This window comes from Accipiter gentilis, chromosome 7 (genome assembly GCF_929443795.1).
Source record: "Accipiter gentilis chromosome 7, bAccGen1.1, whole genome shotgun sequence".
Classification (NCBI taxonomy): Eukaryota; Metazoa; Chordata; class Aves; order Accipitriformes; family Accipitridae; genus Astur; species Astur gentilis.
In genome coordinates this window covers 1,806,608-1,827,162 of record NC_064886.1, presented here as the reverse complement: position 1 = coordinate 1,827,162, position 20,555 = coordinate 1,806,608, and the positions used below count along the sequence as shown (strand labels likewise).

The 20,555-nt window shown below is 51.5% G+C and overlaps 3 protein-coding genes across 8 annotated transcripts in view; 1 reads left to right on the top strand and 2 right to left on the bottom strand.

The window, feature by feature from the left end:
- Positions 1-286: 286 nt before the first annotated feature.
- ZMAT5 (zinc finger matrin-type 5) lies at positions 287-17,986 on the bottom strand. 6 transcript variants are annotated; one of them, XM_049804168.1, is made up of 7 exons: positions 17,879-17,934; positions 17,219-17,427; positions 13,049-13,280; positions 11,222-11,284; positions 10,914-10,994; positions 4,139-4,250; positions 287-524 (listed from the first exon to the last, which is right to left on the bottom strand). In XM_049804168.1, exons 3-7 carry the CDS (start codon positions 13,173-13,175, stop codon positions 395-397), a joined length of 513 nt encoding a protein of 170 aa, XP_049660125.1. In that variant the 5' UTR covers positions 13,176-13,280; positions 17,219-17,427; positions 17,879-17,934; the 3' UTR covers positions 287-394. The 6 variants fall into 6 exon arrangements, with proteins under 6 accessions (XP_049660125.1, XP_049660121.1, XP_049660120.1 ...); XM_049804164.1 differs by lacking the exon at positions 17,219-17,427 and having other exon boundaries at positions 13,049-13,283; positions 17,879-17,986; XM_049804163.1 differs by lacking the exon at positions 17,219-17,427 and having other exon boundaries at positions 17,879-17,968.
- On the top strand, positions 17,972-20,075 carry LOC126040210 (cytochrome b-c1 complex subunit 9). Its single transcript, XM_049804170.1, has 2 exons — positions 17,972-18,155; positions 19,798-20,075. Exons 1-2 carry the CDS (start codon positions 18,015-18,017, stop codon positions 19,843-19,845), a joined length of 189 nt encoding a protein of 62 aa, XP_049660127.1. The 5' UTR covers positions 17,972-18,014; the 3' UTR covers positions 19,846-20,075.
- The window catches only part of ASCC2 (activating signal cointegrator 1 complex subunit 2), a 40,251-nt gene continuing 37,862 nt past the window's right edge, over positions 18,167-20,555 (bottom strand). The window contains exon 20 of the transcript XR_007506595.1: positions 18,167-18,637. The gene's annotated coding sequence lies outside the window, so the exon portion shown is untranslated. The remainder of the gene's footprint in view (positions 18,638-20,555) is intronic.

Here is a 20,555-nt window from a genome sequence, read left to right as displayed (position 1 = left end):
CAGCTGCATGGAGCCCAGCCACGGAGCTGGACTGAGAGCGGGCAGTGCAGGGCACAGCACAGACAGCAGCGGTCCAAGGGGACGGATCCTGCCCCGGGAAATGGGGGCTGTCCGCTCCAGATGAGAGCGGACAGTCCCTCCGCGTGGGGCTGGAGCTATACTGAGCGCAAATCCCCGTTCCAGTGGCAGGGAGACGACTGCCCGACCGGCTCAATCCACGGGAGGCTGACCAGGCGAGAAATAACATGACACATGCAGGCTGCAACGGGGCGGGGGGGGGGGGGGGGGAGGCTTTTATTGATATAAAAGTATGTATAAATAATTCTGTCCCTTTCTTAGAGCAGGCAAGGGAGAAGTCCATCTCCAGCACAACCTCTGCGGGGGTCCCTGTGCCTCAGCCCCACTGCAGACTGGGGGGGACTGGCCACCCTCCGGGTGGGGGGGCCTGCAGGGATGGGGGCAGATCCTGCACTGGCGGCCAGCCCGGCGGGTATTGGAAAGGCGCTGGTTTCTCAGGCAGAGCACTGCGGAGGTAAGGAGATAGAAGGGGCAGAGGTGAGATGCAGCCGTCTCAAGTTTGATAGCAAGGCCCTGCTTAGGGGCTGAGCTTCCCTGTGCCCCTTCCACTAGCCCCTAAAAGAGGAGGGGTCCAGCAGAGGAGGGTTTTGGTTATCAACAAGCATGTATATTCACATGCATCCACCCACCCACCCCAAATCCAACAGCAGAACTGCTGTATAACCACCCCCCAACCCATTCAAGCAGTTGGTGCTTGCTAAGGTAGTGCATGTCACTGAAAAATAAGGTGGGAGCACTAAGGTGAGGGGGTCTGCCGGGGGGGAGAGCAGGCACAGCCCCCCGAGAGGGCTGGCAGCTGGTGGCAGGAGAGGCCCCGTGCTGGGAGCACGGCTGGCCCCGTCCCCTCCCACCCCTGGCCGCTCTCCACTCTTCACACAGCTGAGTTGTGAGAAGAACAAACAAAATTAGCAGATGTTTCTTTCCCAGCAGCCTGAATCCCAAGCCAGCTGCGCACTTCCCAAAGGACAAGGACCCCTCGGAAATGGAGAAACTGCCAAAACGATGGGGTGTTTTCACAGAAGCACCCTTCAGCAGAGGGAACAGGCTTCCTCCTCCAACTCACAGCTTGGGAAACACGTTGTCTCTGTCTCTCTCCCTCAAGTTTACTAGTTGGGGCCGCTGCAAACAACACACCTGACTGAAGAAGTGCAAAAGCAAGAAGCATTGCTCCCTTGGCTCCAGCTGAAGAAAGTGCTTGACCGGGGCAGGTTTAAATTCATAGGAAACGTACCTTTTCCATTAATTCCTGAGTGCAGGAAACTCATTTGTTCTTTAGCAGAAGCCCTGACAGCAGCCTTCCAGCTTCTCAGGCCTCTACCTCTGATCCTGATGAATCTTTTTAATTGTTATGCCAGAAGAAATCTAATCAAACTCCTTTACATAATGCTCCAGAGAAGCAGCACCCTCCTCTCCCTGCAGGGCCAACGATGTGGCTGAAAGCCAGCTACAGAAGTTGAGTGCAGTGGTTTTTAGGCAGCTAACACAGAGCAAAGTCATTTGGTCTAATGCTTATCCCCTTGATGGGGATTCTTCAGAGCCGAGGATGAGACAAGACTGCTAGGACACACACGGGCAGGAATATTTTGTGTTACATCCAGGCACTGTTGCTCACGCAGGCAGAGGAGCCCCCGCAGCAGCAGTATGGTGGGGTGGGGAGCAGGGGAGGGCATGCTGCAAGGTGGAACAGCACAGCTATCAACTAATGAGCTGTTCTGTGAGCAGCAGAACTAATCAATAGGGAGGATGCTGTCTGGGTATTCAATTCCCTGGGGTCTCATAAGATTCAAGTCCTATCAAAGGTTGACCTACAGCTGGAGCATTCAGAATGGCTGTCCCGTGTGGATTCTCTGGTGTCTAGCAAGGGTCAAGAATATTTCCCTTCCGAAGGCGTAAATGGGATCCCTCTCCTCTACCCACTTCCACATTCATGAAACCTGTAGTATCTCAGTATCTTTGAGGCCTCAGACCCCTTTCTGATGGAAATCAGCAAGTGGCCTCCACAGCAGTTATGGCAGAAGCACACAGTCACGTGCACTGACATGCTCCGTTTCCTTTGGAAATCAGCTTAAAAATCAATCACGCCCTGGCAGAGCTCCATGGCTAAGAGAACTACACAAACTCCTTCCAACTCCACCTCAGCTCTCCAGAAAGCTATGGCACAGCGTGACTTTGAAAATACGCATCAGGTGGAGGCTTCCAAATGAAGATTGTCCCCTTGAGCCCAGCCAGGCTGGGAGAGCAGCTGCACGAACGATGGGTGGAAGGCAATGTGGCAACTCTCCATCCATGGGGCTAATTTAGGTGACGGTCAGAAATGGTGCTCAAGTTACTGCTACCCTTCAGCCAAGGCAGTACTTGGCCACAGGGCCACCTCTAGTCCAGCCTGGCATTTTCTTTGCACTGTGGTGTACTTGGACACCACAGAAGGTGGTAGCTCCACCTGTGATTGCCTGCCAGGTATCCTGCTAAAAGTCCCCGGCAAGGCAGAGGCAGAAACTCAGCTACGTTCGGAAGCTGAGGCTTAACACAGCAACAGCTTCCCATCAAACTCTGGGAGATCATGCTTCCATCCCAGCTTGAATCCTTCCTACTCAGTGCTACCAGAGAAGATGGTGGTGGAGCTGGGTCTCTAGCATCTCATTTTGGAGATGACTGCCCTCGAGAGCACTTTCTCTTTGGTTTTGTGCAGACTAATGATCTTTAATGACATTACCAGCCAGGCAAAGCAGCCCCTGGGCAAGTTATCATCTAAACCCACAAATTCCCCAAAGCACCGTTAGACTCTGCCAGAGATTCTGCCACATTTCAGGGACCTCAAGGACTGCAGGAGGGAGAGGGAGCTCCTTGGCCTTAAAAGCATTTTCAGGAGGAACATGGACTCCCCAGGCACCAGGAGCACAGGGACCTGCCTAAGACAGGCCCTCTTCCCTGGCACTGCAAAACAACTTCTCTGGCAGACAAAGCAAAACACACAGTTGCTCGGAAGGGCAATGCTGGGGCTGAAGAGCACAAGGGGAGAAGAGAAATAAGTGATAGGGACAGGCGTTGGTGAGGCCAGATAGAGGAAGAGAAGCTTTGAATAGCTGGTGTTCCTGTAGTTCCTGTAGTAGATGGTTTCTGAGCCTGCAGGGACAGAGAGGCTGGGTAGAAAGCAACAATCCTCACAGGTCTTGTGCATATTTGGAGGCAGCAGGGATCAAGTAGTTGCGAAGGTCTGGAAATTCCTCTAGGTATAGCGATGGCTATCTTCTGCAAGAGATCATCTACCCCAAGATCAAGGGATTCATGGGCAGGACAAACAAAATGGGGCAAGTGAAACGTACAGGGGGTAGGAAGGTTACAGCAGCCAAGCTGATGGATGGAGTGAACAGAAAGCAACAAGCCCAGACAAGCACCAGAAGGAAGATCCTGCCTAGACCAAACACAGAGAGGACAGGAGCAAATGGAAAAAGAACAAAAGAGAGATTTGGCGCCTGCCCAAATGTCATCCAATTAAGCCTGCGGCAGTCAGGTGAGCAAGGAAACAGTAGGCACCGGCAGGCGCCTGAATCTGAATGAATGCTGCGAGGAGGAGCTAATTCCACCCTCTCACTGGCAGGGACTGGCAGAGATGTGCAGACAGGGCAGGCAAAGGATGGGGAAGCTGTCAACAGATGAGACCAGGTTCCTGCCACTGAACTCTGGGTATTAATAACTCAGCGCCGTGGTGGCACTGTCCTTCCAAGCATGTCTGTGTGCTCTGCAGAGAGCACAGGAGCACCCCTCTGCTTGCCTTCCCCAGGGAAGCAGCCACAGGCAGCAAGGCCTGGCTTGCCCCCAAGGCACATGAGGAGACATGTGCACATATCTCTGATGCGGGCACCCAAGTCCGGATCAGGCGCGCAGCGCTGGCAGGCTGAGTGTTAAACGATAGCTCAGGGGGTCCCATCATGTTGGGGTCTCTGACCACCTGTGTTTTCTCCCATCCCACTCACTCCCCTCTTGCGGGTTCCCCCCTCTGCATCGTGTGGGCCAGAAGCAGCAGCCAGCCCTCACACTGATGCTCCCCAGCCACCAGTACCTGTTACTCTGAGCCGCGCTCAGTCTCTTTGCTCTCTTCTCCAGCCAGTCCTCGATGGTGCCAGGCGGGATATCTGCTCCCTCCTGCCGCAGCTCCTTCGATCTCTGCTCCCCTGGTTGAGAGAGAGGGCTATCAGACCCTCACGCTGCAGTCCTTTCACTCCATTAAACCCGCTGCTCATTACCCTGCATAGTTTCTTATGGTGGAGAGTTTGCAATTTGCCTGTGGTGGCCCCTCCTCCTCCTCCACTGTCCACCTGTCATCTGATGCTTGGCCTCCTCACTGGTGACAGCTCCAGCCAGACAGAGCCAGGAACAAGAACCAAGCCAGCGAGCACAGCGGCAGTTCAGGCACTTAACTGAGGGGAGTCTGACATCTCCCTCCAGGGTAGATCATCCTCATCCTCGCCTGAAACAGCCTCTGCTGGCCCTAAGCCATTTCCAAAGATGTGTCCCTCCAACTGGCAGGACGGACTTTGCCACCTCTGCCCAGTTAGGTGGGAGTGACAGGGATGTCTGTCCGGATCGATGCAGACTTGGCAGGCCGCGACAGTCTGAAAGGTTCAGAGTGCGCATACAAACAGGAGACGGGATTTCAAAGATGCTGTCAGGTCTGTTCAAGGTGCACGCTGTGTGATGCATCCCCAGCCCCTGCAGAGACAGGGCAGGAGGCTGTCGCCCAGCCCTGCTCAGACTAGGTGCAAGATTAGAGCAGACCGCGGCGGCGGGAGGGAGAGGAACAAGTTCCTACGGTTTCTCATGCAAGTTAGGAACGAGCAAGGCAGTGCCAGTAGGAAAACTCTGCTGTCTACCAAGAGACAGGGCAGCCTGAGGTCCTTTCAGGCTTTCAACCTCTCTATCACCCTGGGGGGGGGCTGCGTGGGGCAGATGCCTGCAGGCACCCTGTCCTGCAGCACTGTCCTCTCTGGGAAGAAGGGCACAGAGCCAGCAGGACAGCCCAGCACTCACCAGTCCCTCCCACTGGGCAGAAATCCGCAGCTGCCCAGTTAGCAAAGCTCCCCGGTCCGCCCTCGCACCAGTGACAAAGCAGGAAGGGAAGCTAGCGGAGAACAGGGTCTAGCACGAGTCCTTGACACGAACGACACAGTCATTCTCCTGACAGCACGTCAGGCAGAGCGGGCTGAGAGGATGCTCAGAGCTATTAGATCTCCAGTCTCATGGAAAGTTCCCACCTAACAGAAAAGGGAATGTGATACTCTGAAAAACAAACACTGGTATTAATAAAAAGGAAGCCAAGGCAGCTGCGTGTCATTCCCCTTTGCCTCGCTCAACAAACCCTCCAGGGACGAGTGCTCTGAGGGAACCCTGATCCCACTTAGAGATCAACCTGCCAGCGGTCCCACCCCAGCAGCAGCCACCTGCAGCCATGCCCACCAGGATCCTGCTCCACACCTACCCGCCATATGTCACACGTTTAAGGAAAATATTATACGTTTCCAGACAGAGTGTGAAATTAATATTGCTTGGGCAGAGTGAAGGATCACTTCATCCTAGTGGTGGCAACCAATTATTCATCTGCCTGTTGAATATTAATAAGGATGGCAGAAATGTGCTACACAATGAGCAGCCGGAGATGGATAATTTGTCATCCAGCCTTTTCATCTGCTGCGGCTGGGAGGGGTGACGATGTACTCACTGCCACCACAAAGACAGCCTGCTGTGGTCCTGATGTGGAGGTGCTGCTCTGCAACCCAGCGATAAGGATATGGCTGGAGACAGGACTGTTCAAATCTCCTACAGTTATTCCGAAGGAGCAAAGCCCCAGCAGAGCTATTTGGGGTCAGCCCAACAGCCTGGCCAGCTGAGGGCACTGGGGAGGCAAGAAGCTCAGCCTGGTGAGCTAGGCACTGCTTTATACTCAGGAAATCTGAATTCACCTCCCAGGTTAGACTTCCCTGGCAACCTGGACCACAGCCATCTTATATCCCTTTGTTCCAGGTTTCTCCACCTGTTGAGTGCCTGGGCACATCCCACCTCAGCAAGGGGAAAAGCAGTGGTTGTGAGAGGCTTCAATGAGGCAAGGAAGAAAATCAGAGAGAAACCTCTCCCACCTCTACCTACCAGCAAGATTTCCTTTTCATCCCACTCCAAGCCCCAACACAGAACAGAACAAAAACTGCCAAATCCTCTCTGTTTAGAGCAGGGAACCCCAAGGCCACTGCCCCAAAGTGCCAGAGCAGGAATTGGTGGGAGCCCAGGGACTCGAGCAGCCACAACACACTGTCTTGTCCAGAAAAGCTCACTGGCTGCTGTGGAACAACTCCAGACTCACGCTGGCCTAAATGATGCCCCAGGTGTCCAGATTAGAAAGACATCCAGCTGGCTCCCCATTTATGCAGCTCCATGGGTTACTGCTCTAAAGCACTCCAACCCTCAGGCTGAGAAATAAGGCAGCAGGTACAGGCAACTGTCTGACTCTGTCCACCTTGATGCACACCCATGAAAAAGGCAAATCTTTCGTCTCATCTTCCTCTGAAGCACACACATCCCATCCAGGGACCACCAAAACCACCATGAGATTGGAAATACCCCCTGAATGTCAACAGGTATTCCAAGATGTAACTCTGAAACACAATTACCAGCCCTTACTCCCAATACATGGTCGTGCAGCCGGCCAGACTGCAGCAGCAAGACAGGTGTGAAGGTGCTTTCTCCCCCCGCTTCTCACTGGGGTGTTTGCTTCAAAGTCTAATTACAGCCAATTAAAAGAGCATCTGTAGTCATGAAGTGCCTCTCTAATGATGCCAGAGTAGGAGTCCAGATTTATCTTCTCTCCCCATGCAACTTTTAGCATGAGTTTTCTTCCCGAATGAGGCACCACTGTATGCGAGATGCCACCACCGGTACCAAGCAGGTCACCCAGCAAAGAGATTTACATGTAATCCTTCAGCTCTCTCCCTGGGCCAGAAGATGTGTCAGTCCAAACTCCTCCAGAGCACATGAACAGCAGCAGACTGCAGCTGAAAGATGAGGTTGATGAGGCCCTGCAACACGAGCAGCTTAAGAAGTTACTGCCCTGCAGCCAAGAAGTGGCAGCCGACTGTGAGAGTGCTCCTTTTCCTGTTCATCACTAAGTTAAACTGGTTGACTACAGCCACCCCCAGCAGGGTCACTCATATTCTTTCAATCGCCTGGATATACTGCAAACACTCACCCAACTGTGCCTTTACTCACCCCTTGCAGCTCTGGCTAACTGGAGCTCACACGAGAGGCTGGGTTGTGTCAATACTACCAGCAGAAGTAACACAGGTTAGCAGGGAGCCAATAACTTTAAGCAAGATGGCAATTTGACAGTGACTTTTCCTGACATGACTGTACTTAAAATGACAGCCTGGAAGTGTCTCGCTGATGAATGATGCAGCAGATGCAGAAGGCCAATGCTTTGATGTGGTAACAGCTGGGAATATGCCTCCCTCCCTGCTGAAGGTGGAAACTGTTGCTTCTTGATGAGTATATTCTACAGGGTGCAGAAAGGCTGAAGCCAAACTAGGACAAGCTCTAAGCTGTTACAGAACAGCGAATCGTCCAGAAATTTTCCTGCTTCACCCACAAGACTAACACAACAGGGTGAATTCCCTGCATTAAAAAGTCCAAATGTTAAGAATAATGTAATGTTTCCTTTGGCTGTAATAAAAATGCATCATTAGCAAGTGGAGCTCACTGACACAGAACTACCAACACCAAAGACTTAACAGGGATTCAGGGATAGGTTCAATATTTACATGAGAAAGTAAGTGTCGTCACTGTTTGGCAGTGTTAAAAAAAAAAGTCAGAAAAGGCTTTGCTGTGGTTTAGGATGCAAGCCCAGCCCTGAACACGGGTTAGTGGGCTACACCACCTCACTACAGGATTTCTTTGCACCCTTTTCTGAAGCATCTGCCCCTGGACAAGAGGAGACACGGGTTCAACGCAGTCTGACAGCTCCTCTGCCTCTACGCCCATGCACCAGAGCTGAGGAAAGCGAAGTTAAGCAGCGCCGTGGACTTACCAAGAGACTGTCCATCCACTTCTACCCCATCAGAGGCAGAGGGTGGTCATCTGCAGCATGGTCACACAAGGCTCTGCACAAAATGGTGAGAGGGCTCTGGAGCTTCCAGCATCTCAGCTCATCTCAAATCCCTGACTATCCCAGGCTGCAAGGCTGTCAAAATCTCCCAGATGCTGCGGGTTCAGATGGGAAATCTCTGAGGACACTGACAATTCAGTAAGAGGCAGCCTGATCCAGACCACTGCTCTAACCTGTACTGTATCGTCTCACCACCTGTGGCCTGCGATCCCTCATAGCACACAAATGCCAGGACTAGGTGCTAATGCATATAGGGATGTTACTGATGGAGGCACCTGATGGACATGCTACGAGGATCAGGTCTCCTGCATGACTAATGCAACCTGCAGTCCAACCTGCCATCACACAAGCTTGCCTTCAACTCTGCCCTAAGCCTGCCATCTGAGACACTGATGCTTCAGTGGCCTAAGGAGTGGTGAAACATCCCCATGACGCACCGAATGGTGGCTTGGCTTTTGCAGCTGTTCTTTCATCCAGTCTACTGTGTTATGGGCTGCACTTTTTCTCCACCAAGTCCTGCTGAGCTCTTCCCTCCATCAAATCCCTCCAAGCTCTCTACGGGCTCAACTGATCAGATTTAGAGGTCTGTGTCACGCTCAGCCTGCTCGCTTGGCTCACACGGGATTTCCATGGAGTAACACCACAAGAGGTGAGCAGGATTTAACTCTACAACCAGGCATTCATGCTAGAGCAGCACAGCCAAGGACAAGGCACCCTGCTGTCCCCTGGCCATCACTCCTTGAAGTCTAATTGTTTAATTAAATGTTTGACTTGGTAATACAAATGCAAGGTTTCCAAGTAATCTCCCAGGAATCAGCTCTCTCACTAGCCAATTCTCCACTTACACCTGACCCATTTGACAGAAGTCAATATTCAATAACAAGTGTAATTGGCAAAGAAACCTGCCCAAGCGCAGAGGAGCTTGCCAGCCTTCCCCTGCAGCTCCGCTCTGCTCCAAAGAGCTTTCACTTTCCCTGCAATAAACAGCCTTCAATGACTGGAAACACTACAGGTTCCTGCAAATAGGCTGACATCCTATGCCGCCTCTCGGGAGCCCAGCACTTAAACCCTGCAGCAGAGAAGGGTCGAGGAGAGGTTCTGGGCTAGCAGCGGGGAATAGGAGCGCAACTGCCAGCCTGGCACTGCCGCTCTGAGAAGGGCTGGCTGGAGTGCTCTGTCTCCTGCGCAGCCCGACGAGATGGGTTTTATTGACTGCCAGTGTTGTTCAGCAATTGATTCACAGAGTCACCTCAGGGACTCACAGACTGACTCAGCAACAGCAAGGACTGGAATAGCTCTGTAGTGCCTGCCTTCCTCCTGCTCCCCAGGTTCACCAGAGCCCTGCTTCCCCAAATCTGATCCCTCGAAAGGCCAGGAGAGTCTCTACCCCATGCACACCCCAAACCTCATGTGTATGCACGCACGCACACAACACACACACTCGCTTTCAACACTTAAGCCTGTGTTTGCCAGACTATTGGCAAAACAACAGTTGGCTTCAGCTAGCAGTGTGGGCACAAGATCTGCTCAGAAGTTGGGCTGCATTAGGAAGAGCGCTGCCAGCAGGTTGAGGAAGCAATCCTTCCTTTCTGCTCTGCACTGGTGAGGCCATGTCTGGGTGCTGTGTCCAGTGCTGGGCTCCCCCGTACCACAGAGACAGGGACATACTGGAGGGAGTCCAGCAAAGGCAAGAGACAACGGGCACAAACCAAAATACAGAAATTTCCATTGAAATATTAAAAAAACCCCAACGACAAACCCCCATTTTTATTGCAAACAGGGTCGAACACCGGAACAGATTGCCCACAGAGGTTGTAGAGTCTCCAATCTTGGAGATATTCAAACCAGAACTGGATGTGGTCCTGAGAAGCCTGCTCTAGTTTACCCTGCTTTGAGCAGGGTAGGGTTGGGACTAGACCATCTCCAGTGGAGACCTCAACCATTCCATAAGTTCTCACCAACACCTCACTCACATTTTCTCTAACCATCAAAGCAATGAATCCTATAGAGAAGACAGAGCTACAACCCCTTTTAGGGCAAGGAGATGGTACTCTCAGAATGAAAAAGTTCAAAAATGCTCTGGAGAGTCACAGCAGGGGAGCAGCTGCCACTCATCCTCTGCCCAAACTTCAGTTCCAGCCAAGGCCATGTGAGCAGAGGCCGCTTCTGGATCCAAGACCCCATGTCCTCTCCTCAGAACAACCCAACTGACAGCAGGCTAGCTCTTCCCAAGAGCAGAAGCAGCAGCTCCCTGGTAATAGTAGAGAGGTGGGGGGAAATCAAATCCATAAATTTAAGGGGAAGTGATGTACCAGTGCCCTCTGCTGCTGACTGTTTTTATTCCCTGACTGAAACCCCCCCCCAGGGCTCAGAAAGCCCACTCTTCTGCTTCAGATGCTTGCTGCTAAGTAGTAACAGCATTGCTCAACTCTAGGTTTGTGCCTGTGCCAGCAGATCAAGAGCAGAAAGCATATGAAAAACTGCAGCACTTAACAGCCACGCTACAGGCTCACATAGCACCAAGAGGCAGGCGGGAGGGATCCACGCTTGGCTTGCTGCGTACAGGCAGCACAAGACTGCAGGCTCTTGCTGCACAGCCCCTCACGTGCCCCTTTGCAGCCCACACTCCCTGCAGCAACTCCTCCTCCTCCTCAGAGACCCCTGGATGTTTTCTTGTTTGAGGACTTACCTTGAACCTGGGCACTCAGCTTTTCCAGGTCCTGCTCTGTCATGTGGGAAAATCTGCAGTTGGACCCAAAATCACACTGTCCTGGAACAAAAGCCATGGAACTCCATGAGAGCTGCACACACAAGGTCCTCCCTTGTGTAAGTGCATGCAAACCCAAGATCCATTACACCTGCATGCCAGACACAGAGGCTCAAGCCCTTCACTCCCTCCAAGACAAGCACACATACCAGGGCTCTCCAGAACAGCCTTGGGCTGTCCCATGAAGGAGCTGCTGGAGCTCAGGCAGTTATTTCTACCTCAGAACTCACCTGTTTGCAGAAACTTTCGACAAGGTTTCTTGGTTTGCTCCTCTTGCAGGATAGCAGCAGCATCTAGGGGAGGCAAAAGACAAAACAGGGTAAAGATCTCTTGCACAGCAATACCCCATCATATCATGGTCCCAAACAGGTCAGTTACCTAGTGGGAAGCCATTTTACATGACAACCAGGAACTTAAGCCACAGACAAATTGACAGTTAACAGTCCCTGTTTGCACCCCTGGCTTCAGCTTTACACTGGCTTGCAAATATCACCTTCTTTGCTTTCTGCTTCATCCTTTCTCCCCATGGCAGTAGGGGAAAAGCAGCATGACAGAAAAGCAAGGCCTCTGCGGTGCTTCTGCGCAGCAGAGAAGGACCAGGCAGACTCACAGAGCTCTCAGAAAAGCTCTGTGTGAGGCCTCATAGAACCCTGTGTTGAGTCTCCAGTGGACACCACTGAAACAGTCATTCACCTCCCAGAGACGTCCTGGGGAAAACGAGCCCCAAAGATACAGCAGATCCCATAGATTGTGGAAGAACTTGCACTGGGTGATGTCAGGCCACAGAGTCTGGAGACAAGAGGAGATGAATCCCCTAATCAGGAATGGGATGAGGAATTTTATCAATCAGATGAAAATCAAGGGTTACAGCCTGGTGAGAAGACAAGTCCTAGGTAATCTGCCTCACTATCACTGACCCAGCTAGAACTGGGCTGGGGCTGTTGGTCCTCCACACTTGACCACTACAGAGAACATTCCCAGCTTCCAGATACAGTTAAGCAGACAGCACAGCCACCCAGAGCTCTGCAGGGTATTTCTCACCTAGCTAGCCATGGGACAAACACAGCCTGCAACTCCTGATCCTGAGGAACCAGAAGGAAGCAGAGGAACATACAGGCAACGGTTTCACAATCAGTTTAATTCAAACTAAGTCTTCGCTACTGCCAAAATACACAGTCCTGCTCTCTCTCTCAGACCCTGGACACACATTCCCACCATATTCCTCAGGCTGGCACCAAGACACATGTAACTGCATGGTGAGTCAGGTCAGAGTGCCGAGCTGGGTGAGAAGAGTCCTGTTAAACAGGCAGAGGACGCAGGGCTTTCCTCCAGCATGTCCTGACACAGCCTCCAGCCCCAGAATTCCAATTCCTCCTCTGCCAAAACCTAAATGCACCTAGCTCTCCTCCTCTGCTAGCCCACTTGGCTAAGATAGGTTTGAGCATACCAGTGCTTTAAGCTGCTTTCCCAGCCCTTTCACCCTTCTGGGATCTCCAGTCAAGCAGTCACATCCTTGGCCTCTCCCACCGCCACCCTCAGAACCGACACCTCCACCCAGTGCAGAGAACTGCTGCCAGCTTCCCACCTGTTCACACAACACGTGTACAGCCTGCCCTTCAGCCCACTTTCTCCACATACACACTCATATTCCTTGCTCCTCGCATGAAGAGATCAACTCTGGTTTGCAGAAGGCACCTAAGTCACCTTCAGAAACTGTAGCTCACTTTGTTCTCCCAGGTCTCCTGTCTCAGGTTTGCTCTTGATGCCAAGAGAGCTTTATCTGCAACTCCTGTTCTCAGAAACAACCTTCCTATCTCTTCCAGCTCATTTCAAGTCCCAGCTGACGTTTACAGTTTCCCCTTCCCACATCCAGACACATGAGGGTTTTGCCCCTGAGACAGCTTGACAGCAACAGTATCAAGCCCGCAATTCACTAGCACAATCTCAATATAAATCACCAGTGTTGATTTATTTTATCTATTCCCCCCCTCCGCCCCACCTCATCCATCACCTCCCCAGTCCCAGAAAGGGAGTGGCAGACAGTTGGTAGTACCCACCTCGGAATAAGTCGTACCAGACTCTCTTAGCCCTGAGATGCTGCACTCCATTGAGGTGTTTCTTCCTGTTGTGAAGGTTGTCCTGAAAAGACCTGTCACAGTAGTCACAGAAGTATCTTTTCCCCATCTCTCTTCTGGCAGAGCAGATCAGCGTGGCCTCGGAACCATCATACAGATCCTCGGCGCCCAGCCATGCCTGCCCTGGGGATGGAGGATCCAAGATTTACAGCGCCTGCTTCCAAAGGAGAAGAATTCAAATCATTTAGGGTTGGCAGACAGGGAAAGAGGTGAAACCTAATAGTATATATTCTTCTCCATCAGAGACTGGTAAGGCAGCATCTGCTGCATGTACATGGTAGAACAGGCTCAGATCTGCATTGCTTACCTCTGTTACCCAAAGCAACAACACCTCTGCTGAAAGAATTCTCCTTCCCTGAGTCTGCTGGAGTTCAGGTCACACAAAGCAGAGACCCCAGAGAGCCAATGGCTCCCAGCCACCACCTGTACCAGGGAAGGTGCAGCAGAAACCATCCAATGTGCAATCAGGAGGAGCTAAAGGTCCATGCCACAGCCTCCACCTGGGGCCCCAGGACTTTAACCCCATACCAGAGACAACCTCCACAAGCTGCCATGCAAGAGGAAGGAAATTCCCCCGTGTCCATCTCTACAAGGTAAGGAAGAAACCCAGCAACTCCTCAAAGATGAAAAAAAAAGCTGATCTCACCTGTACTGCAAGTGGGAAGCTGCATTACAAGCACTAAAGGAGATAACATTTTGTTCAGTTCACCTAGACATCTATTTACTCCTGGACATCAAGGACTGCTCTCCTCATTCTCCCCAGCCTATGGCAGCAAGATGTGTCTGCTTCACCAAGTACAGCACTTCCAATAACAGATCACAACAGCCTTACAGCCAGGAGGAAAGAACCCCCAACTCCACAGCCACTGAAAGCAACCTGGAGATGCCCGGTTCTTCTCCTCCCACAGCAAAGATGGGCTTATCACGCATGTATTTGTAGTCCGGAGACCCTGCTGTGGAGTATCGAGAAGTAATGGGACAGAATTTGAGTGCTCTCATCTGTGCTGGGCCTGGAGCAGCCCAGACCCTGGTAGGGTAGATGGGGTTTGTGATTAAGTGCAGGCCTGTCCCCGTCAGCTGTCCTTGCTGGAGGTGCAACAGATACCCTGAAGAAGCTGTAAGTTCTCTCCCAAGCGATATAAAGGTACCTGATAAATGCCAAAGATGGATGGACTGGGAGATAAACTCCAAAAGCAATTCTCCAGTTTTTGACACCTTGACAGCCAAATGCATTTAAAAAATGGCACAGACACCAGCACAACAAATAAAGATTTTATAAATAAAACAGGGTCAGAATCAATCACAGCCTCCCTAACGATTCCTCAGAATCAGCGGGAAGAGGAGCAGCAACAGGCAATCCCTCAGAGCCAAGCATGCTGAGCTAAGGCAGTTCTGCCAAGCCCTCCTGCCAGCCAGCCATCCTGGCATCTCATGAGCAACAGCACCAAGCTCCCTTCCTTCCCCCACTCCTGAAAACTGCTGCTTCAAAAGTCAAGCCCCTGGAAATCTCTCAGGCCTCACACCACAGTTAAAATGTAGTCTCCTCCATCTGCATTCAATGGAAAGATCTTCTGATTTTTTTTTGAATTGGCTTGCAAACCTTCACACTGAAGGTAAAATGTTCAGGGACTCCAACTGAACTTGAAGACTCCTTGTTTTAAGGTCCTTCTCCTTGTTCTCCAGGTGGAATACCTGGTTAGGAGGCAATACTGATCAGCCAGCCACCTCTCCCTGATGTGACTGCAAACTGTTTTACCTGCAAACACAATCAGACCTGGCTCCTGCTAGGAAGGAGTTAACTCAGCTCTCTAGGGCTTGAGGTCTGAAATTGTCCTACTCCAGCTCAAGAAAGCAAAACCAAGTGCTGCTTAATGAAACTTAAGCCACCACTTCCCCCCATCCTTTACTAGATCATCCCAGGGTTTTGCAGCCAGCCTGGCAGCCAGCTTTGCTGCACTGTGGTGGGGCTGCTGGAATCCAGAGGGAATGCTCTTACCCTCCACGTCTGGCCCACTGGCAGGCTCTGCTGTGGCTTTTAAGTACTGAAAAAAAATCTCCCTCCCGGATCTTATGCCATCATTTCCCAAAGTTTCTGATAACATAAAAGCTTCCTGCTTCAGCTACCGGTTCCTGCACTCCATCTCTGCAGAAGCGGCTGCTGTGAACGGGGAAAACAAATGAGATTCTGCAGTGGTCCCACACAAGTTTCCACAGATCTCAATGGGAATTCTGCCTGCAGAAGCCCAGCAGCAGCCAGCCTTTGAAATCGTATTTCAAACTTTTCCTTTCATCACCCCGACAGCAATAATTGCAGAAGCTCGTTCCCCCTCCCTCCCCAACAATGAGGGCAGAAAGCTCCTACAGATTTCAGGCAGCTAGATCCCGCATCCCAGAGGTGCCGGCTCCCAAATTCTCCTAGCAATTCCCATTGCAGGGGATGAACGGAATAAAAAAAGCAATTAGAGGAGCATCAGATTCTCCCAGAGATCGCCCCCTCCAAAGATTACACTGAACTTATTTCCATCTTTTTAAGAATTCAATTGCATGGATTATCTTGGCTGGATTCTGACAACTCTCTGCAGTATCAGCAATCCACAGCGCTTTGCACTGAACTAGTACGTAGGAATAAAAGCTGCTTCTGAGCAACACTGGCTAACCTATTTCCATTTTCCCAAATGGCTCAAACAGTAAACAAAGAGCATTATTCAGTTGAAAACAGAGATGTTTTCTAATTAAATCCATCTTAGTCATTATGAAATAAAGTAAATGTAGCTGCTTTATAAAGAACTTTTTCAGCTTGGCCATTTCTTCTTAACATTTCTAGACCCTAATTTGCAATTGAATTCGGGCGAACAGACCCCTGGACCCACAGGCAACCATAAACGATTTCAGACAGGCTTTGTACCAGCTTAAAAGTCTTTCTGCATAAATCCAAATACAAAAAAGCCAGGGCTTTGTCTTGTATCTCGATGCTTAAAAGTATTAACAAAAAAATCCTCTGCTGTAAGCCTCTTGGAGGCTTACATTGGAGCAATGTTTTATGAGAAATAGCATGTTCTAAGACACCTAGCAGGTGTTTCACTCATCTAGCTGAGGTGCTTGGTAAAACTCCAGGCAAGATCTCCTGTGCACCATCCTAAATTTTCCCTTCTCAAATTGCTGCCAAAACACTCCATGTTGCGCTCTGTTAGCTACAGATTTTATTTAGGACTCTCCAGGGGTTCTTTCACTGATTTCCCCGAGACATGGACAGAGGGAAGAAGGTGACCCAGAAACGGGCATACGGCAGACTTGTTTTCGTCTGGGTGTAACTGCTTTTCTCCACGCTGAACCCTGAGAATTGCTGCTGGGCCTTGACCTCAATTTCCTGCTTTCTTATAGCCCAGGCTCAGGGCCATTTCAGCCACTTTGGATATCTAGACAGATGTGAAGTTAATTAAATCCAAGTGTCAAGCTTATGATACTCAGCTGCCAATTTAAATGTGCTCATATCTCTACGGGAACACGCAAAACGCCGGCAGAGTCTGCCAGCACCTTCACAATGACAGAGGGCCAGATTCTGATTTTCATTACACCTGGTGTAAATCCAGAGCTGGATTTGGGATTAACACTGACCTGACCATTACACAAACGCATGCCAGTGGTAGCGGTTTATAGGCTATTGGGGAGATTTGTCTTAAGAGACAATCCCTAGCAGTTAACTTTGAAAAATAATAATTCAGCTTTTCGAAGGGCTGGCCCAAGGTCTAACACTATAAACAGGGCACAGGAATACGTTAGGCACCTTCCAGCCTCTGTAGCGACTTCCAGCACAAGCAAAGGCTTTGCCCTACACCAGAAATCCCACGGATCTCCACAGTAGCTGCATGCAGGGAACCAAACATAAATAAATAAAAATGACTACGCAGCCAGACCACATGCTCTTTCTGGGCAGCTGAGACAAATGCAACGACAGAGTGAGTGTCACTTGAGGATCCGTTCTGAAATTTAATGTAGATGCTTGTTTAACAACAATCCTGCGGAGGGATGACTTCAACTTTAAGGTTCCCCTGCCCCCCCTTGTCTGTCCTCCCTTTCCAACCCCAAATTTACCTCTCTGCCCCATCAGCGCTGAAGCCCCTTCGCCCTCGCCGAGGTGAAGCAGAAAGAAAAAACACAAAGAGAGGGCGGCAAACCGCAATGCTTCCGCTTCAGTTACGCCACATGGGGCCACGTCCCGCTCTTCCCGAGGCCTCTGAAGCGTCCTCCACAGCATCATCTCCTGCTCGGACTACGCCGATGCTGCCTTCTGCCTTCCTCAGCTGGCCCAACCAACCAGAAAACACCCAAACTACCTCACCGCCCTCCGAGGGGGTGAGCAGAAGAGGACATTAACGCAAAACCCTCTTTCTTCTCCGTTTCACCCCTCAAGGGTCACTCCAGGCTTCTCCTGCTCCCCAGCAAGGCCCGCTGCCCCCGCGGCTCCACGGCCGGCATTAGGCCCGTCCAGCAGCCGGGGAAGGGCTCACCCAACGCGCCTTGTTTTGCTGTAGCTGAAACGAGGCCTTTAGCCCACCGTCCCATGCTAAATGGGCTGATTTCACCTCAGAAAAGCAAAACAGGCAGACTCGGGTTGCCCAGCGGAAGCCGCTGAAGGGAAGGGGTGCTAGGAGGGGAGAGTGCTTCAACCCACAGGCCGAGAAAAGCCCCTCAAACCACAACCACCTCCACCTCCTCCGGGCCGAAGCCCCCCAAACCGCGGGCGGCACTCACCTCCCGCCAAGCCTCGGGCCTAGGCCGCGCGGCGCCTGCCGGGAGCGGCGCCTACATCTCCCAGAAGGCTCCGCGCCACGTCGCCCCGCTCCGCCCCTTCGCGTCCGGCGGCGCATGCGCGGAGCGGTCCGGCAAGATGGCGCTGCTGCGGCAGGCGTACAGCGCGCTGTTCCGCCGCACCTCCACCTTCGCCCTCACCATCGTTCTGGGCGCCGTCCTCTTCGAACGCGCCTTCGACCAAGGGGCCGACGCCATCTTCGAGCACCTCAACGAGGGGGTAAGGAACCGGGGGGGTGGGGTACCGCGCCGCGAGGTCCGCCCGGGCGCAGGCCCTGGGCCCTGAAGGTCAGGCCGGCCCCGCACCCCGCGGCTGCTTCCCGGTCGCCCCTGAGGCAGCCGCCCCGGCGGTGCTTGGTAGTCAGGGGCTCGGTGTGTTCTCGGGCTTCTCCGGTCTGCGGAGCCGCTGGGGAAAAGGTTTCCAAGGCGGTGGGACGCAGGAAGGTTAAAACGGATGGAGTTTGCTTCGCGTTCCGCAGGTCTGTAGCCCTCTAGGCCTTAGCAGAGGAAGGGGCGAACGCGCAGCGCTGTACGGGACAGCGGAGTCTGCTGTCCCGGGCGTGAGCGTTCGATGAGATGGGTCAGATCGTCCTTGTGTTTCAAAGCAGAGCTGTGGTGGGATGATGACTGCCGGGACGCCGCATTATGCGGACAGGACGTAGAACGGCTTCTTGGACAGGACAAGGTGATGCAATGCGCGCCCTAAGAGAAGGCAGGAGGTGCTGTTATTTCCCTCTTGCACCAAGTACAAAAAAAACCTGAAGCGTGTTGCATGTTCCCCTCTGCGGCCCAGTGGCCCTCTTCCCGGTCCTGCAGTGCTGATGTGCCGTGGGTCTCTCGGAGCACCCAGGGCGCAGTTTCCCAGGATAGCCAGGTCATCTTAACGGCTCTGATGCTGAAAAGAGCCACCCTGCGCCTTTCCTGACAGTGCGATGTCTGCTCTTTGGCCTCCTGAACCAGGTCACAAACACAGCTGAAAACCAATACCACACAAAGTAACACCTTCACCGCCCTGAAGTAACGCACCACGGGTTGGGGGAGCTGAGGAAATACAGTAAAGAGCAAGAGCAGGATCCCCCTCTCCTCCTTTTTAGCAACAGTCATTTGTTAAAAGCTAACAAAAAAATCAATTTGAACTTCAGCTTCGGACTCAACTCCTTTTTTGAACTGTAGCATTTTCTACATGCTAATGTTTCCTTACGCAGGGTTCGAAAACAAAACTATCGAGGAAGTTAACTTTTTTGAAAATCTAAAGCATTTTCTACAACAAACATCAAAGCGCGGCACGCCTTGGACTTGTGCAGCACTTCCCTCAGTCCCGATTGTGCCAGCAGATTTCAGTGCCTGGAATAGGATTCTTTTGTGCATCCTGTACCTGCAGATGCCTTCTTCAGTCTGAGTGGGAAGCTGAGGCAATGTGACTGGAATGCTCTAATAATCTCTGGCTTGCAGAGTAGAAGAGGGGAAGCAGGCTGTCAGCAGCTTCCTCCCTGCCTAGTCTAAAAGCCACAGGCCCAGGTAGAGGACTCCATCTGCCACCTCCTCCACAGCAGGATGAGCGTGGGCCGGTAGCTCTCAGCTGCTGTCTAGCTGCTCCTGCTCCTCCTGAAACCTTTGTGTGGAGCAGGGTGTGCCCCCGCTTAGCAGGGAAGCGCAGGATGACAGTACCCACACTGTCGTGTACCCTGGTGGTATCTGTGGAGGTGTTTTCATACAAACTACTCTTTCCCATCTGGCTGTTGCCTGTTACAGATGGAGGTTTCATGATAACTTGCATTTTAAAGTGAAACTTTATCCCCGGGCTGCTGAAAAGCTGGCTAAAATTACCGTTGGGGTTTTTTTTTTGTTTGTTTTGCCTACAGAAACTGTGGAAACACATCAAGCACAAGTATGAGACAAGTGAAAACTGAAATGCTCAGCAGCAGGATCCAGCCTGGGGTGGCAAAAGACACCACAGAGAAGGATTCGGCCTCCTGAAACTGGTTGTATCAAAATGGAGATGGATTCTTGATTGAACAACTCCGAGCCAAATTATATCAGCTGTCTACTGATATGATGTAAACCAAGATGGACTCAAGGAGTTCTGCTGCTGTACTCAAACTTACTGTGTGTTAAAATAAAAAATTCTTGGTCCATGTCTTATGCCTGTGTGTTCACCTGACTTATCCTTTGGCCTGCTTGTAACTTCTCCTTATCTTAGGAGATGGAGAATGCTTAAATATGGCCCTACACCTTAGTTTCAAGACAGCGTAAGAAAATCACAACATCCTAAAAATGGTTTGAAAGACTTGAAAGCATTTATATGGCTGTGGTCTACTGGCACTACCCTTGGCTTCTGCCTGATGAGAATTTTAAGAGAGGGCTAAGTCTTGTTCAGAGAAAAGCAACTTAAAATCATTCACATCTTTGATGCAGGACTGGGTTGGTTCCTGGCCAGTCACACTGTCACAGCTGCAGCAGATGCTGCTGCCACCCCTGCCTTAACCAGTGAGAAATCTGCCTCACCACTGGCATGTGCATGCCTGTCAGTCTGCTGGGCTGAAAATGGGGATGGTGTCTAACTTCTAGCTTGTCCAAAACCTACTGACATGGAATATAGATCTCTTTCCTAGCTATTACT

Coding starts and splice junctions, on each gene's coding strand:
- ZMAT5 (XM_049804164.1), bottom strand. CDS start 13,175: ATGGGGAAAAGATACTTCTGTGACTACTGTGACAGGTCTTTTCAGGAC. Junction 11,285..13,048: donor CTGGTACGACTTATTCCGAG/GTGGGTACTACC, acceptor TGCCTCCCCTAG/ATGCTGCTGCTATCCTGCAA. Junction 10,995..11,221: donor TCGAAAGTTTCTGCAAACAG/GTGAGTTCTGAG, acceptor CTTTTGTTCCAG/GACAGTGTGATTTTGGGTCC.
- LOC126040210 (XM_049804170.1), top strand. CDS start 18,015: ATGGCGCTGCTGCGGCAGGCGTACAGCGCGCTGTTCCGCCGCACCTCC. Junction 18,156..19,797: donor TCGAGCACCTCAACGAGGGG/GTAAGGAACCGG, acceptor TTTTGCCTACAG/AAACTGTGGAAACACATCAA.